The sequence below is a fragment of the Pteropus vampyrus genome, unplaced genomic scaffold (assembly GCF_000151845.1).
Source record: "Pteropus vampyrus isolate Shadow unplaced genomic scaffold, Pvam_2.0 Scaffold15, whole genome shotgun sequence".
NCBI lineage: Eukaryota > Metazoa > Chordata > Mammalia > Chiroptera > Pteropodidae > Pteropus > Pteropus vampyrus.
Genome location: NW_011888796.1, coordinates 1,050,036 through 1,064,279, shown reverse-complemented (window position 1 = coordinate 1,064,279; position 14,244 = coordinate 1,050,036). Strand labels below are relative to the sequence as shown.

General features: G+C 49.9%; 1 protein-coding gene across 3 annotated transcripts in view; it reads right to left on the bottom strand.

The window, feature by feature from the left end:
- Window positions 1-14,244, bottom strand: part of ACTN1 (actinin alpha 1) — a 93,973-nt gene that overhangs the window by 12,045 nt on the left and 67,684 nt on the right. For all 3 annotated transcript variants that reach the window (XM_011383809.2, XM_011383818.2, XM_011383800.2), the window contains exons 8-11: window positions 11,223-11,308; window positions 3,664-3,756; window positions 2,097-2,327; window positions 338-485 (exon numbers count right to left, since the gene is read on the bottom strand). In XM_011383809.2, the coding sequence (XP_011382111.1) occupies window positions 338-485; window positions 2,097-2,327; window positions 3,664-3,756; window positions 11,223-11,308 (558 nt within the window). The remainder of the gene's footprint in view (window positions 1-337; window positions 486-2,096; window positions 2,328-3,663; window positions 3,757-11,222; window positions 11,309-14,244) is intronic.

Genomic DNA, 14,244 nt, shown 5'->3' with positions numbered 1-14,244 from the left:
ATTTGAACCCCACCCTAACTGACTCAGGGAAGAAGAAAGTATTACAGTGACCAGAAAAATCAGCAATTAACATGTACCTAGCAGCGTACTATGCCAGGAACTCATCTCAGTACTTCGTATACACTAATTCACTTAATTCTCATAAATCTGTGAAACTGGTACTATTATTATCCCTGCATTACAGATGAGAAAACTGAGGCAACCAAAGGGCTGATGAACTTGCCTACTGCCAAAGAACGAGTAAGAGAAAACTAACAAAAAGCAAGAGAAGAAAGGAGTTGTGGCTGGTGGCCGGGATAGGGGACCCTCAGGAGCCAGGAGGCTGGGCTGGCATTACCGTCCGTCCAGGCCTCGTGGATGGAGGCCTTCTGCCGGAACTTCTCTGCCAGGTGGTCGAGCCGCTCCAGCCTCCGGATCTCGTTCAATAGCCACTCCTCATAGCCCTTCTCTGCCTGCTCCAGGCAGCCCCAGGCATTGTTGATGTCCTGTGGGGACAGGAAGTACATGGTCAGGGCCCGGCTCAGGCCTGGGCCCGAGACCCCCACAGCTGCTCCATGCCTCCCAGGAGGGTCCTCTTTCCCGTCTGGGCCATACCCGCCCAACCCCCAGGTATTTCCCCAGGCTCCTGGGCGACAGGCTTCCCAGGCCAGAGTCCACATGGGCCACACAGCTATGGGGCTTTCGGTGCGCAGCCCTGTGGGGAAAGAGCCCAAGGCCCTTTGTGGCCCCAGGACTGACTTCCAACAGGATTCTGACCCACCATACAGGTTGTAGCACTAGCCAAGGAAACAGAATAAGAAATTAAACAAAGCAAGCAGGTGTGGGAGCCTCCCTACCTCCCCACATTTCTGATCTGCTGATGGGCTCTGGGAAGCAGCCTGGAGCCTTCGGGAACCCTGGCCTGGGAGAGCCAGCTAAGAGTCTGAGAAGAGTGATGTGCTGAACACAAACCCACAGCTCTGCAGACAGGAAGCCACCAACAGGGCTGCTCCTTACGGTCAACACAAGGGTATCCGGCTGCAGTGACCAGCTGAGAGCCTGTCCTGGGTGCCACCCAACTCCCCGACTTGGTCCCCACTCTGTGCCTGGGGACCAGGCTGCATTTGCCCAAGGGCTTGCACTTTCTCTAATTCACACCAAGCACCCTTCGGCCAGCAGCAGCTCTGACTACCTAAAAGCTGCTGTTTGAACCTGGAACCCATAAAAGGACTGCAATTTTCCAAACTGCCTCCCTCAAGTGCTGTTTGCACATTTCACTTGCTCACTCGCATTCCTGTCTTATATGCCTAGGTCTTCTCATTACTCTCCATTTTAAAGGGCAAAAGCTCTACCCTGGTGAATTCTGAAATTTTCGTTTGCATGTGTTTCTGGCTCATAAAATTTCTCCCCCAGTACTGAGGAGAGGGTAAGGAGGGAGGAATAACATAAAAAGTAACATAAATGAGGAGTATTTAATGACATGAAAAGCTGGTCATGATACGTTAGTTTTTTTTTAAGCAGCTTATTAAATAAAACATGCTTTAGGATTCGCTTTTAAAATGTATTTATATAGAAAGACTAAAAGAATCTTTTCCCCAAACAAAATTTAAGTTGATAAGTCATTTCTATTTTCTTTATTTTGCTTATTTGTACCTTAGAAATATCCTACCACAAAAATCTGTTACTTGTTTAAGGTAATAATTTTTTTTTAAGTGCTTAAACAAGATTCCATGGAAGTAAAATTATCTTTTGAATTATGCCCTTTTTGGCTCACTATGTCAAGAGGCATTCTATTTGCAGAGATGAATTTTGAAGGGTGGGGGGAAGTTGGTGGAGCTGGGGAGTCTGAGGGAGATGGTTTAGGGGTATGGAAGGGGCAAGTCTGACCCGGAATGGTCAGGAGAAAGGGGACTCTCCCCCTGGGGAGAGGAGCCACCCCACATCGCTGAGTGTGGACTGGAGCCTGGTGGTAACCTGGAGGGAGAAATGACTTCCGGAGAAGTGTGTGCAGGCAGTAGAAAACACGACCCAGCTGAGTCGGCCATGGCACCGCACTGGAGCAGCTCAGGGATGGAGGCAGACCCGGCTGGGGGCCCGGGCTGACCCGCTGGGCTCACCGAGACCATCCTGCCCTCGGAGGGCATGAAGGCAGGCCGGTTGCTGAGGCGCAGCTTGGTCTGCAGCGTGTTGAAGTTGATCTCCAGCTGGCACTTCTCCTGCACCTTGGGCGGCTTGTGCAGGCGCCGGTAGTCGCGGAAGTCCTCCAGCTTCTGCTGCATGGCGTGCATGGTGTTCTCGGGCGCCCGGTTCTCCAGCCACGGGATGGTACGGCGGATCCATTCCAGCAGCTGTGGGGGTGGGTGGAGGTTAGGGTGTGAAGATGCTGGGCGTGAGGGGCAAGGGCCGGCTTCTCTCTCCTCCAATGGCCAGGAAGAGCGGGGAGCGACTCTCCTGACAGTACACTCCTTCCCAGCGACCATCCTAGGCCATTCCCAGGCCACGAGACCAGGTTCCGAGGTGTTTCTTCTGAGAAGCACAGGCTTCATGAAGTCTGGCCACTAGAGTACATTAACTCACAGCCAGCATCACTCGGCCACCCTGCTCTGCCAGGGGAAGAACCATAGACATGGTGGGAAGACGGCTTGACTAAGACCTGACTTCTAGTTCTAGGTCTACTACCCAGCTGGCCTCAGTTTCCTCATTTATACCATGGACGAGGCTAACAGCTGTTCACTGAGGTCTTTGCTACCTGACCTTCTAAGATTCTAGAATATGATCCCTGACTCAAAAGACAAGTGGCTGGCTTTTAGGGCAGAGGCAGGGAACAGCCTGGATTGTTTTCTTGATGAGGTGATAAAGAAGTGAAAGTGACGACAAGAAATATACTGATCACCTGCAAGATGCCAGGCACGTCAATCACAGGAATACTACAGGATTAAGTGCTGTGATTCTCCCCCAGGTTACACAGGAGGTAACCAAGGCACTGCAAGGTTATGTGACTTGCAAAGATGACCCAGTTGGAATGGTAGAGCGGGGATGTAAACCCAGGTACCTGGGCCCAGAACTTGAGTTCTTACTGTGCTGGATGGCCAATCTGCCAAGAGTCCAGGCTGAACTGCTCAGAAAGCTGAATTATTTTACGGAAGAAGCAGGAGGAGCCTTAACCCAAATGTAGTCAATGGCAGACAGCAAACCCAGCCCTCCCTGTCTCATCCTGTCCCCTGGGCGAGCCCAGCTACTGAGCTAGCCTGAGCCAGCACTAAACTATCCCGAGTTCATGCCCTCCCAGAACTGAACATACTACTTTTTGAGTGTAAGTGAAACTCACAGAAAAGTACACCAGGCTGGAAAGGACTCTGAGATCCCTTGACTCAACTCTCACTTGACAAACAAAAAAACTGAGACCCAGAGAGGTGAAGGGATTTCCCAAGCTCACTGCTGACAACAGAAAAAGCCTGGAACTCAGCTCTCTGAATGAAGCCCAGAGACTGGCCTCTGACCCACCTCCACTTCCTGGGAGGGCCGGAGCGGGGCTGCCCAGGGTCATCTGTGCTGGGATCATGGATTACACCCAACTGACTGTGCCCCAGGGATGGATCTAGGGGTATAGGTTCTGGGGCTCCCTTTCCTCTAGGGTGGAGTGGCAAGGCCTTGCTAGGGCCGAGGGAACTCGGGGGTACCCACATCACTGGCCAGCTTCTCGTAGTCTTCCATGAGCTGCTCATTCTCCTGGTTGACAGCTAACACCTTGCAGATACGATTGGCTGCTGTCTCCGCCTGTAAACAAGACAGAGGGTCATGGTCAGCAACCAGCAGCCGGAACACCTGGTACACACTTGTGTCAACAAAGCCACCTCCGGCATGGTTTGAAGGCAGCTCTCGAGGCTGTGAATTCACATCCTCCTCGCCCCTCCCTACCATCTTCTTTGCCACCCCAGGCTGAGTCTTATGGATCAGGGGAGCCTAGACATAAGTCTTGGTGGCTGAACTAGGGCCCTGGAGAAGGGCCTGAGTTTGAGACCCAACACACATGTCAGGAAGAAACAAATTCAATGACTAATATAGTCAGAAGACTCAGGTCAGGTGGAGAGGTGACTTCATGACCATTCTGGAATTCCGAGTGGAGACCCTGGGATCCCCAAGGCTCAGGATCTCAGGCTGGATTTGCCAGAATCTTGGAGATGCAGGAATTCAAATGTGGGAGTCCTGGAACAAGTGCTGACTGAGAAGCAGTGGGACCTCACAGAATTCCTGCAGAATCTCTCAAGGCTCCTGGCCCAACACCTGAAGTACTTTAGAGAAATCCAAGGGACCTGCCCAAAAGTCAGCACAGGCTACTCTGGGAAGCTAAGCACACATCGTGCACTGACAGCTGGGCATGCAGACACTTGAGGTGGGCCTTGGCAGCCAGAGGAACAAAAAGGGTCTAAATGACAACCAGACGAAAAGGTCCGGAAACCCCAGGGAGACACTGCTCCTCCTTCGGCTGTGGAGGGCACCGTGCACCTAACACCAGTAGGGGCTAGGCGTGCCTAATCCGCTTCACTTAGGTGACTTCAATTCAGCATTTCTTGTGCACATCCTAACCCAAATCCAAGGGGGGAACTCAAAGCCTTTTTGGGTCCTAGGGTAGAAAAGAAAACAAATAATGCCTGTGAGAAGACAGATATGCATCTTAGGGCCCTAGAGAAGGTTACCTTGCAGCTGTCAAAGAATGACAAAGGCTTAAGGGGTAGAAAGATGGGGCCTCACAACTGGTTGCTGAACAAAATGGGTTTCAACCGCAGCAAGACAGACTGAGGAGAGGCGTAAGGAAGAACTTTCTGAGAACGAGGAAGGAATTTGAATTGAGAAGGAATGACTAAGAAAATGTAAATGTTTTTCCCTGTAGACTTTTCAAATAGGACATATGTCCACCAAATCATATGATTTGAGGGTGACTGTGCTGGGATGTGTGTGTGGGGGGGAGGAGAATGAGGTCATCATAAAAGTCCTTTCAAGCTCAAGGTCAAGAGACTGCACCCTCCAGGGTGAGGTGTCAGAGAGGGTGGGCCTCCACCAGGAGAACTGTGGGAGTGGCCAGAGGGGGAGCTAAGGGTCTTGTGAGATAGGGACGTCACGTGCCAGGTCTCAAGTAACTGAAGCAAGGAGTCACATCCTTAGACCCTCATCCTCTGCCCCCGACTCAATTCTGTGCTAGAAATGGCACGGCCACCTCATACACAGAAGTCCTGGTTGATCGCCTTCCTCTGGGGAAACCACCATGGGGAATCCTAGGAGGTGACAAGGAAGGAAATTCCTTCCTGGAGCCTGTCCCAGAAGATGTGGGGCCCCAGAGAGAGCAGGGTCATGGGAACCAGGCCAAAGAGCCCCATGAGGCTGGCTGGGGATAGCAGTCTGCCTGAAGTCACTGGGGCCACTTGAAAGCTAGAGCAGAGGCCCCGAGGGAGGCCAACACTCTACTCTGTGCTGACGTTTATGTAAGAATGTCAGGTAGCTGCGAAGATTCCTGCCCAACGTGCTGACCAAGCGGGTCAGAGTCAACGGGGAAGATGGCCACTGCTGGCAGGCGAGCGGCCGCTGCCACTGTGATATTTCACGGATAAAGCTCCCGCCTTAACCTTGTTATCTTCCTGAATCATCTTAAAATCTTGGGCTCAGAAGTCATAAACTTTGATTTGTGCGTCAACTTATCAAACTGGGTGACTGAGTGTGGCCTGCGTTCATGGGATTTTAAGAAACATGTCCTGTGGATCTCAGGAGTCTTGCCCTCAGAGCCTGTTAGCTGTTCCAGGGTCAAAGGAGAACTCCTTCTGTATGAAGATTGGGGGAGTTCCCATGCGGGCCTCCTGGGGACTTTTCACAGAGACCTAACCTCTTTCCCAAGCCTGCCTCTTAGCCTGCCCTTTCCTGGCTGGCCTCACCAGGAGAGACTAAGAAAACCCAATCATAACCAGGAAATAAAGCATGGCCATCGTGGAACAAAAGCGGGCTTTCTGTAAAAAAAGTGATGGCTCGTCTACAAATTCCATCAGGGTTGTCTTCCCCTTGAGAGACGGCCAGTTCCCTCCGCCACCAGGAAGTAAGCTCCTGGAATCCAGATTTCGCTTATGAAAAACGACAGGCAGAATCTGCAGAACCTCAACCTTCCCTCGCTCTCACTGCTCACCTGCCCCACAGGCAGGCAGGCACCTCCTGCAGAAGCCTGCTAGGTGATGGCCTATACTTGCTTCCACATCGATCTCTTTACAGAAAAAGATCCAGTCATTCACCATCCTCAGCCTAGGAGGTCAGAGAGGCCAGCTCAGAAGTCCAAGCTTGGTAAGGCCTCCAGGACATGCCCTGGAGCGGAAGGCAAGCGAGACTCCTAAGGGTAGGATCTGGGCCTACCCCTGTCAGCCCAGTTCCGTGGCTTTCTAGCTTTATCCTCCCATGGTTATAGGAACTCCAGGACTATGGGAGATTTAGGAGAGAGGCACCCAATACCACCAGTTCAGAAAGAGATGGCTTTATTTCAAGAGCTCCAAGGAAAGATTTGTTCTATGAGAGGAAAGATTCATTCCCTGAGGGAAACTCAGGGTTATGGCTTCAGACTATTCTACAGAGAAGACAGGCTGCTCTGGAATCCAAGAAGCAGAACCAGAATGCCCAGCCCTTTCTGAGGGACACAGAATTTGCATGAGATAAGGGATGTAAGCACAGGTCGTCAATGGGCTGAGAAAATGTTTTGCAGGAAAAAGCAAATAGATTATTTCCAAGGACTAAAGGAAAAGACTTATAGAAATTTGTGTTCACCTTTCCTTGGTTTATATTTTCATGACCTATTTAAGTTGTACTATTTTACAGCCAAACACAGAACAATATTTTTTGTTTTTAGAGTTATTTAAAAAAAAGAATGGACTTTTATTCCCGGAGTACTTAGAAATCCCAAATGAAATTCAGCTATCCCAAGCCACACTACTACTCTAAAAATCAGCATCACATTAGCTGGTACAGGTAGAATCTGAAGAGGAATCATCCTCAATTATGGTGACGTCAAACATCCAAATGTGGCCAGATGACACACTATGGCTCTGCCACCCACAACCCACCAATTCACATGAATGCCGCGACAATCTCATCTGTGACATTTTTAGTTAAAAATTCCCCAAATCTAACTAGGATTGCCTATTTTTTGTTCCTCCCAAGTCAGTACCCAGCCCCGGTGTCCCAGCCAGCAAGGCCTCCCAGACTGAGGGGAGCTGACTCCATGTGGCCCAGCCCTGTCCCCCTCTGCTGTCTCTGGCTTCTCCGCAGTACTACCTGCTCCAGGCAGCAGGACGAGACCCAGACCAGCACTAACTTGCTCCCCTTTTGCAGGCGGTGTACTCTGTCATACCTCAAAGCTTTTTGCACAAGCTGCGACCGCCTTCCTCAGTAGCACTGGCTGCCCTTCCCAACCCTCTCTGAGCCTTTCACCTGCAGGTCCCTATTTGACCCTTAAAACCCCCAAGCTCAAGTGTTTCCTGCTCAAGAAAGCCTCCTGTCCTGAAGCCCTACAGCCTGGCCTGCCCTCCCCTACTCGGGTCTGCAGCAGAGGAGAGCACTGGTTAGAGAGCGGCCATCCTGGACTTCTCTTTATTAAAAGTTTTTCCACATGGACCATGAATTCCTTGAGGGCAGAGACAGGATTTCTTTTCCTTAGAAGACTCACAGTAGTGAATAAAGCAACTGATGAGCAAATGGAAGATGTAAACAGCACTATTTCCTCCTTAAAGCATCCAGAAACCCCTAGAGCAGATCCAGTTCACATCTTAAAGGGCTGTTTCTCAGAAACAGTTCCCAGTAGACCATGACCATGACCTTTAAAGCTTTACAAACTGCATCAACGAGATCCGATTGCTCTCTGCCCATTCTAAATAGGGAAAGCGGAGGAGGGTGGAGAGGAGGGGAGGGGAGAGGAGAGGAAAGAATTAGAACCAAAACCAACAGGTCAAAGTTGGCCCCTCATCTGACTAGTAAAATCAATCACGCACACTTGCACGCCACTCGCCCGTGTGGGTACATGAACTGCTACACATGCACGCCCACGTGTACACACACGTGCAAGCATGAATTAGACTCTGCTGCCTTTCTAGATCCACTGTATAAGACTTGGCAAGAGAAAGACAGTGGGAGGGGACAGAGGGCACTGGGCAGGGGTTTTGGAAGACTTCCTTCCCCCTCACTGGCTCTAGACATGGAGACAGTCAAGACAAGAAGAGTGTGTGAGTCTGAAAGAATCCTCCTCCTTCCACAGGAGAGGGGAAGACTCCCCCACCACTGACCTGTTTTGCTTTAAGCAGTTGCCTGGATCCTTAGAAGTCGTTAGAGGCAACTCTGGGTGAGGCCCTGACCAGGACGTGAGAGGAACACATCCTCATCCCCAACCCCCACGCCCCTCCCCCCACCCAACTGTCCTCGGATGTGGATGAAAGGAGCATGAAATGGTTGCAACAGGGATGAGTGAGACGGAAGAGGGCATGGCAAGAGATGGTATGAGACCTGGGAGGCAAAAAAAGCAGGCTGCTACACACACATATGCACATGCACACACGCACACACACACATATGCACATGCACGCACGCACACACGCATATGCACATGCACGCACGCACACACACACATATGCACATGCACGCACGCACACACACATATGCACATGCACGCACGCACATACTTTCTTCCAAGCATCATCATCAGCCAAACACAGGGAAAGCTTCAGAGACGGGGAAGGCCAGTGTCAACAGGCATGAAGCCCAGGACAGAACCTCTGAAGGAGGAAAGAGGAAAGAGAGCTGGAAAGAGGGGAAACCGCAGCAGAGAGCTCAGCCTAGCCATGAACACGGGCAAGCAGATTGTCTGGTATCAGGGCTGGGAGCCCACCAAGGCAAGTAGATCGATGCTGCTCACATCCTGGCTAAAAGGTCGGAGGTAAGAGGGGCCAGAAGAAGTTGACAGGAGAGAGACGAGCAGCAGAGGAGGGACAAAGGGAAAGAAGCAGCAAGAGGCAGGCCAGAGAAGAGGTTGCAAGAGGCTGGAAGGAGCTGGGCATCCTGGGAGGGCCGGGATGCCTATGAGGGAGCCTCCAGGAGGGGCTGCATCTTGTCCCAGTCAGCACCAATGAAGCCTAGAAGGAAGGTGAGGAAGGCCCTGAGTGCCCCTCCAGGCCAGGAATAGGCCTGCCACTAGCCCAAACGGTGCCTTGGTGTTATTTTTAAAGGTACCTCTTTCTCAAGGCACTTCTGCTGAAAAGCTGTCATATGAATATGTTAGAGGACATTTTTACTGCTATCTACAGGATTTTAGTAATAGATATTCAAATCTTCATTGTCTATGGTGCACACAGGGCACCCTTGTGTGGCGTGCAACCTGCACTGCTGTCCATGGCAGGCCTGGTTGGAAAGATCAGGCAGGGCTCTGAGCCTCCAGCCTGGACACCAGGGAGAAGGTGGGAAGATTTCTTCCTGCCTTGGCTGCTGGATTATTTGAGAAGATGGTCTTGCTTAAAAAGGAAGGAGGGAGAGAAAGAAGTGAAGGGAGCCTGCATATTTAAGGGAATAATCAGGAAACACAGCCAAGAGCTGTGCTGCTTGGGATAAGGGCTCTCAACTCAGGGGTCAGGGAAGGAGCTGAGACCACAGACTTCCTTCCCGTTTGTGACACCAACTATGCCATGACTGTAAGGACAGAGATGCTAGAGGCCATTCAGAGGCTGGAGTTCTCCGGCATCTTCAAGTATTGCCCTGGCCAAGGTTCAGAGTGTGTCCTGCCCTCCTGCAAGAACAGGAAGGGGCGTCTCTAACCTCTCCTCTCATCATTTCAGGAGCTGGAGCCCTAAGAGGCTGTTGGACTATCCAGGGAGGATAAAGAGATGGGCAGAGGGCGGCAGGGAGAGTGGGCGAGGCCAAGGGAGAGCTCACCTTCTGCGCACCCGAGAAGGTGTGGCAGTGACATGAAACATTAGGTCACATGGCCTTCCCATCCAGCCTTAGCGTGCCTACACATCTGCACAGAGAAGGAGAAGAGGTTGAGAGAAGAAAGTGGGCAGCAGCAGCACAGAATAAACCCAAACAGCCACGGTGGACAGAAAGAACACAAGACAGAAAGAAATGAGGGAATGGGTAGAAAAAGGAAAAATGAGATGATGGGAAGAGAAGGGGGGTGGGATGGAAGAGAGCACAGTCTGAGACGAGGAAGGGAGAGTGAGTGTCAGGGGAAGGCTGTGCAGATGGGGACACGTGGGGACACGTGGGGACAGGTGGGGACAGGTGGGGAAAGTGCCCCCATCATGCATTTCGGGACAGGTCACTCAGATGCCATGCTGAGGGTGGGAAGTTTGCCTAAGCGCGTGACAGGTCCACAGCCCAAAGCTGTGAAGGCCAAGCCTGTGGTTCTGTGTTCCTGCCTGTGAGGGGAACCTGGCTTCTGCTGCCTGAGGCAAGGTTGGCAAGGAAAACAAAACACTCAAGTCGTCAGTGTCTGCAGTGTGAATGATGCCCTTCAGCTGTGGTACCCCTGCATACTGCAGAACAGGCACACCTGGACTTTAACCTCAGGCCTCTCTGAGCAACACTGGGCCAGGACACTTGAAGGGGCTCACAGCTGCCCACCACCCCGCCTTCTTCCTTACAAGGGTTGTGCTTATGTCCAGGAACACAGCATGCAGAGTGACCCTGCGGGGGGGTCCTGGGCAGGATATAGGAGAAGGCACCAAAGCCCAAAGGGACTGTGCACAGATTTACCAAATCACGTCCACGAGTGGAAGAAAAGTGTGGGCTTCGTGACACCTTTGCAAAATAGGTTAGTGAAGACAGGAGATACTTCCCCAGATCTGCCTGCCTAGGGGAGGCCCTGCAGCTCTGATCAAGCCTCTAGCTCCGATGGAGGTGGGCACAGAGGGGCTGCTGCCCACGGTGCCACCCCTGCCTGTTTCGCCCATGCAGCCCTTCCTGCTTAAGACAGTCGTGTGGATCCCGGAAGCTGAGTTCTTACCCAGTTTTCTCAGAGACAGAAGAGGAAGATGAGAGAGAAGAGAAGTGGTGCAGGCGGGGACGGAGTTGAGCAAGAACAACATGCCACAGTGGCACCGGAGGCTAACTCTACCAAGGAGACAGACCATCCAGACCCTGTCGCCAGGGGGAGGCGGGGGTGGGCGGGAAGGCACGGTTTGGAGTCCGGCATGAGGTGTGCTGGGCAAGGAAGGAGCAGGGGCTCCCGGTACCTTCTGGGCTCCGGAGAAGGCGTGGTAGAAGCTGGACACGTAAGTCATGATGGCTTTCTCATCTGGTCGGGCGGTCCCAACGATGTCTGTCAAGAAAAATCTGGAGTTAAAGTCAACTGGTGAACACATGATATACCTCCTGATGTGATGCTCCCAGAACCACCAAGTCTTCCTGCCAAAATGCTGAGCCTGAATCTAACTATCTTCTGGCATCAACTTCCACTTACGGGAATGTGAGAGGAAAGAGTGAAATGGGGCCCCGAGGAAGCAGGCAAAGCCAGAATAAGAAACATTCCATGGGGCAGCTGGCCCAGTTTCTGCAACCAGTTCAATGGCAGAAACAAAAGGGGTCGGGGGGGAGGAAAAAGGGATACAGATTAGAAAAGACAAGAAATATAACAACTAAACGCCATGTGCAGACGTTGTTTGGAGGCTGATTAAAACGAATCAACTCTAAAAAGAAAATGGGGAATTTTAATTTCAAATTTTAATTTATCTAGGAATTACTGTCAATTTGCAAGGTGGTAACATCGCTTTACGGATAATGGATATTTAAGAAAATATCCATATTTTAAAGGTATATAGCCTGAAGTATGTATCAGTGAGATGCTGTGACGTCTAGGATTTGCTTTAAAATATTTCAGCAAGGAAAACGGAAGAGAGAAAGAAAAAGAGTAAGACGAAATCTCAACAACTGTTCTATCTGGATGACGGGTATATGGAAGTTCATTATACTTTTCTCTCTACTTTTGTTTATGTTTGAAAATGTCCCCCCCCCCCCCACACACACACACAACAACTACCGTCACAAACCATCACATCTCCAAAGGGACCGTTCATCTTTCCAAAAAGTCTTTTGATTTTCCTAAGTGCCAGTTCTCTCCACTCCTTTACCCCTATGAAGTGAGGTATGTATATAGACCCCAAACTCTAACCACTTCCTCGGGTTACTCATCACTACAAACTCCCCTGTATCTGTGTGATGCACACATTAATAAACTTGTTTGCTTTTCTCTTGTTCATCTGTTTTTCTATCAGTCTACTTTACAGGGCCCCAGGTGGAGAACCAAGGAGTGTAGGGGGAAATGATCCTTTCCCTTCCCCCACAACAGCAAAGGAACATCATGTCCCACCCAAGCACTGCTACCCGACTCCAAGACTAAGAGAAATAGTCCTCAGGCAGCCAAGCAGAAACAGCCTCCAATTCCTTTCAGTACCAGCTATCACCTCTCTCTCCAAACCTTAGGGAACTGTGGAATCTCTGAGAGGCAGGTGACACCCCAGGCTCCCCAAATGGGATCCCAGAGATTAAGCCTTTACCTTCAGCATCCAACATCTTGGGGATGTCCAGGTATTTCTCTGCCACATCGAAGGCCGTGTTCAGATTTGTGAGTGGATCATCCTAGAGAAGAGGAGCAGGGGGTCAGGTAGTGAGAGGTATGACAAGTCACTGGCTACTCCCACCTGGGTGACTGCCCGTTCTTGGGAGCAGAGGAGACTACTTCATCCCCTCCCAAGCTCGGTTCTCGAGAGCCACCCCTGGGTGTAGAAACCTGGCCTCACTACCAGAGCTCGTTGGCTGGAGGTTTAAAAAGCCATCTTTCCTCCTCAAGCCTCAGTTTCTTTGTCAGAGAAATGGGGTGAAGAATATTGGCCTACAGCTCAAGAAAGAACTGCTAAAAGGTGAGTGTGAGAACAGAGCACTGGCCTGGGTGCCATCAGTCTTGGCTTCTGGCTTCAGCCTCTGCCATCAGTCAGCAGGACTGGTAGGTAATCTGACCTCAGTTTTCTACATCTGTTACTCCAGAGCTGGACTAGGAGCTCTCAAGCCCCTTTGGTGCTCACATTCCATGAAATCTGGGGGCTCCTTCGAATAGCCACAGCCTTCTGACAATTTGGATTTCTGCTACCTTCTCAAAAAAACTTATTGGGGATTAGTGAGTATGTAAAGAAATTTGGACCCTTGTGCGCTGTTGGTGGGATTGTAAAATGGTGCAGCTGCTATAGAAAACAGTATGGAGGTTCCTCAAAATGCTCAACATAGAATTACTATATGACTCAGTTTTACAAGATAAAGAGTTCTGGAGATAGACAGTGGTGGTGATGGTTGCTAACCAGTACAAATGTACTTAATGCCACTAAACTGTACAATTAAAAATGATTAAAAAGGGAACCAGTCAGAAATGAAGAATACAATATCTGAGATGAAGACTATACTAGTGGAATCAACAGAGTGCATGAAGCAGAGAGAATCAAATCACCGATATAGAGGATGAGGTAGCAGAGGACACTCAATCAAAACATCAGTAAGAAAAAAGAATCCAAAAAAATGAAGATAATTTAAGGAGCCTATGAGACAACATTAAGCCTAACAACATTTGCATCATAGGGGTAACAGAAAATCAGAAGAGAGAAAAGAAAGAAGTTGGAAACCTATTTGAAGAAATGATGACGGAAAACTTCCCTAACTTGATGAAGGAAATAGACATACAAGCCCAAGAATGCAGAGTCCCAAACAAGATGAACCCAAAGAGGCCCACACCAAGTCACATCATAATTAATATGCCACAAGTTAAATACAAAGAGAGAATCTTAAAAGCAGCAAAAGGAAAGCAGTTAGTTACAAGGGAGCTCCCATAAGACGGGCAGCTGCTGATTTCTCAAAAGAAATTTGGCAGGAGAGGGCTTGGCACAAAATATTCAAAGTGATGAAAACCCAGGATCTACAACCAAGATTACTTTATCCTGTAAAGCTATCATTTAGAGTCAAAGGACAGATAAAGAGCTTCCCAGACAAGAAAAAGCTAAAGGAGTTCATCATCACCAAGACAGTATTAGAGGAAGTGTTGGAGGGACTTCTTTAAGAAGAAAAAAAAATATGTGCCAAAAATATGAATAAACAATGGCAATAACTATATATCGACAAGTACTTCAAATGAAAAAGAATTAATTGCACCAGTCAAAAATAGGGTGGCTAAATGGATAAGAAAACAAGACTCTTACATATGCTGCCTACAAGAGA